The 4,011-nt window shown below is 32.2% G+C and overlaps 1 protein-coding gene across 1 annotated transcript in view; it reads right to left on the bottom strand.

Moving 5' to 3' along the window:
* Window positions 1-3,233: 3,233 nt before the first annotated feature.
* The window catches only part of TRIQK (triple QxxK/R motif containing), a 65,505-nt gene continuing 64,727 nt past the window's right edge, over window positions 3,234-4,011 (bottom strand). The window contains exon 3 of the mRNA XM_019627272.1: window positions 3,234-3,868. Within this exon, the coding sequence (XP_019482817.1) occupies window positions 3,755-3,868 (114 nt within the window). The 3' untranslated portion in view covers window positions 3,234-3,754. The remainder of the gene's footprint in view (window positions 3,869-4,011) is intronic.

The raw sequence follows: 4,011 nt of genomic DNA, 5'->3' as shown, positions 1-4,011 counted from the left end.
AAAGGACATGGTAGCATCAGACAGGTTTCATTTATTTTCTTATTTCCACAGCTGTGCTCCCAGACGCATCTGGTTACACAGCTACCAATATTAAGAGGATGTAATAAACAAGTGACACACAATTGCAAAATCCATCTGTTCTGTAGTGGACAACAAAACTGTTCAACAGTAGTCACCATTCACACAAGCTTAACACAAGAATAAAGTTTTTACTCCTGATTGGAGACCGTGATTCTCATCTCATTGATAATCATCTCTAACTGGTGCTTTTCAACCTCTTCTTATGTTTTCAAACAACTCTGTATCATCTTCACTGTAGATTTCCAGAATATCCAGAGGCATGAAAAAGGGTTTTAAGTGTAGGAAGCAAAGAACATTCATAGAATACAACTTCAAAGATCCATTAATTCAATAAAGTCTATTCAATATATGGTGTGGGGGCTTAAAAAATATTGGATGGGGAGGTATAGCAAATCATTTTTTTCAAAATGTCCCTATTCTGTTGGAAGGTTATAACAATGGTAAAATTTGTAAATACTACTTTCAGGATGCTGGTGACACAAACCATAACTGTAGGCATTTATGACTCCTCCTACCCCCTGGTCATTTTTAGTTTTAGATCAGAAATAACAAAAAAGAACAAAAATAATGTTTCCAGCTGGCTCCTCCCACAGGGTTGTTAGCAGGATGTGGTTGACACTTGAATATCTTATTTATGTAACAGAGAAATTAAATGTTTGATCCTTAGTTTTATTATGATTATACCTTTCTGCTAAACCTTTTAAACAAACTAATTAATTAATTAACAAATGCTAATTACCTTTTTCTTTATAAATACTAAGAAACATGGGTATTTTCATCCTAAAAACATTTTTAGTGTTTTTGTAATTCTTGAAAAATAATCTAATTGGACAGCAACCAAACAGCAAATGTTAGTTGTGCAGATATGTTTTAGGTAGCCCTCATTTCATTACTGGATTATAAATTATGATATTTTGTTTATATTGGTAAGGACAGGAAATAAAAATAGCTTCTCAATAGAAATTAATTCTAGATTTTGACAGTCATATTCACATCTTATTCTAAATCCTTACTATTTCCTCAAAATATTTTCTATTTCCAAATATACATTTAGAAAGAAGTGCTAGAAGCTTTTGAGGTTAAAGACCCTATTATATAATTCTTTGTATCTCCAGTCTATGATTTCTCAATTAATACACACAGTTTACATAGTAATGAAATCTGGAAATGATTTCTTGTATAAGTTCCTCTAAGACGATGATNACACCACTTACTATTCAAAAGTGTGGTCCCCTGAAACTGCAGGCTGGATATCTCCTCTCTGTCTTCAAAGATTGAAACCAGACTCAATCTGGGATTTCTCTACAGAGGACTGGCTGCTTCCCAGTTAATTTGAGCATGAAAAAGTTGCACTTCATGAAAACAGTGTTATATAAACATATATGGTCTTACTTTACCTGCTATTTATTAAAATCAGTGTTTAGCCTTTGGGGCTTATGGTTGCCTGGAGCCATCGTAAGTCAATCAGTCATAGAAATTACCTAACCATAGACTAAGGGTAGATAAAACTAGGTAATGAAACTTGCCTATAATTATACTAAGTTTAGGCTAATATTTATTACGATCAGAAGTAACATTTTTTGTTGAATAACTGTTTTACACCTGAAACTAATGTAATATTGCATATTAACTATATCTTAATTAAAAAACAAAACAAAACTTTTTTTTCCCCAAAAGAATACCTCAAGAGTAGAATAAGATAGTGAAGTTATTTTCAGGGTAATGAATATTTAAACATTTCCAAGAGTATAATCACCTATTTTAAATACTGTAATCTGTCATACCTCACTTGAATTGGTATCTACTGAATAACTATTACATATCCTCTTATTTAAATAACCACTGAAATTAGAAATAACTTTATTTAATATGACTGTTTTTAACACCATATGGGAGAGAAAATAACGAAATGAAAATTGTTCACGTAAATGTGATAGGATTGGGGAAAACAGCATTTCTTGACATGTGGCACATCACTCAGGAAAGTAAAAGGCCCATCATATCCAAAATGCCAGCTTGGATATTCCCTTACCACCCACTTTACGAACAGACATACCACATGGCATTAAATGCTGTAACCTTTCTTAAAAATGACACTTGGATTGGTCCGCTGTGGTGAGTGTATAAGAACTCTTGGTCTGTCTCTTGAGTCTGTGATTTCAAGGAGAAGAATCCAGTAAATAACAGTCTAAATTTTGCCCTCAGATGTTTGATTTAAATGATTTGTGAGAATATTGGAACTTTTGGCTGTTTTCACACTGATGAAATAAAATAAGCTACTTGAAAAAATTTTGCAGAACGTAATACTACACAGTCACATTCAACTATTTGCAAAAGTCTCAAAGGATATGCAGGGTATTTATCAAAGCTTTCTTCTCTTGGCAAGTATGAAAACAATCTTAACATTTTATGTATTCTTCATAAATACAATGTATAGACTATAAAACACTGTGCACATGTTTCAAACTATTCACTTTCTATAAAACTTTATAAGGTAGTAGCTAACAACTCTGCTGTGAACACTTATTTCCCCATTTTCTAAGCTTTATCTATATATGTGCTCTAAAAATATAAAAAAATTCTATTACCAGTAAAAATATTTAATATATTTGTCATTTTGTTGCAACAAATGCAAAATACCTTGAAAAAATTATGTAAACAGAAAACTACATATGCAAGTAATATGAAATATATACTTTCTTCTATTATTTATTTTTCATGAATGAGTTCTAATTACCTCTCAAGGGACAAAGTATAATTTTGCAAAACAACTTGTATTGTTCAGCTTTAGAAGACAACCCATGAAAATTACTAAGTAGGTAGGCCTTCTGCTATTACTCTTGTGTAAAAAAGACTGCACAATTAAATGACAGGTTGTTACGTATCTTTCTAACAAGAGCAGCAAACTGATACTGTAAGCAGTCAGAATAATGTAATTAAAATGAATTCCAAGTTTATATTAATACAGTAATAAGTTAATTAAAATCAAGATCAACTGAACTTTATATTTACACCAGTTTAGACAGCCCAAGAGGAAAGGAACTCTATTTTAGAGACATATGTGACTCTGAGCTTCTGTCATCCAGGTGCCATTTCTGATGGAGCACATGTGCGCTGAACAGTTGGCAAAGAAGGAAAAAGATTACTGTAGATGTATGTGCAGATATTCTCTTTAATGATAGAAAATACATCTGGAAAGAGAGCAGGACTTCTTTGTAAAATGATAAATTTCCCATGGCTTTTTGCTCCTTCTTAGGCTCTGAATGTGATTTGAGTATGTTTCTGGAAATAAGAATATATACTTTTACTACTGATATATGTGGAACAAAAATAGACTTAGTAATCTGTATGTGATGAAGTTATACACATAAATTAGCTAAAGCATCCAAAGAATTTAGGATCTGTTTTCCATTTTATGTAAATGCACCAGGAATAGGTTGCCTGTCAAAGTAGAAAGATTTATAAAAGTGTCTGGTAGCACACATTATACTACATTGCTAGGTAAGGTTCTTTTCTTGATATCCTATGCAACTATTTAAAAAGACATTCCTGCAGACTGTAAGTACAAGCAGAAAGAATTCAAGATGTTGTAGTTCCAGTACTTCAGAAAGTATTGGTCCCAGGATGTGCTTTTATAAAATTATTTCCTTATCATGCATTGATTTCTGCTCAGCTAATCTTCATCTGGTTCCAGATCAGGTTCAACATCTGTGGACAGTCTGAGATAAAAGAAAGCATAGAAAGCCAGTAGGAGGGCCAACAGAGCTGCAAGTACAAGGCCAACTTCCTGAGGAGAAAAAAAAAGGTAGACTTGAAATTGAAATGAGACAGGTTAAGATGATCAGTTTCATCAGATAAAATAAGCATATAATTCCATAGTCTACAATGAATAATTTGAACCTAATAATCACATTCTTTTAAATACTTTTT

This window comes from Hipposideros armiger, unplaced genomic scaffold (assembly GCF_001890085.2).
Source record: "Hipposideros armiger isolate ML-2016 unplaced genomic scaffold, ASM189008v1 scaffold_728, whole genome shotgun sequence".
NCBI lineage: Eukaryota > Metazoa > Chordata > Mammalia > Chiroptera > Hipposideridae > Hipposideros > Hipposideros armiger.
This window is presented reverse-complemented; position numbering and strand designations above follow the sequence as displayed.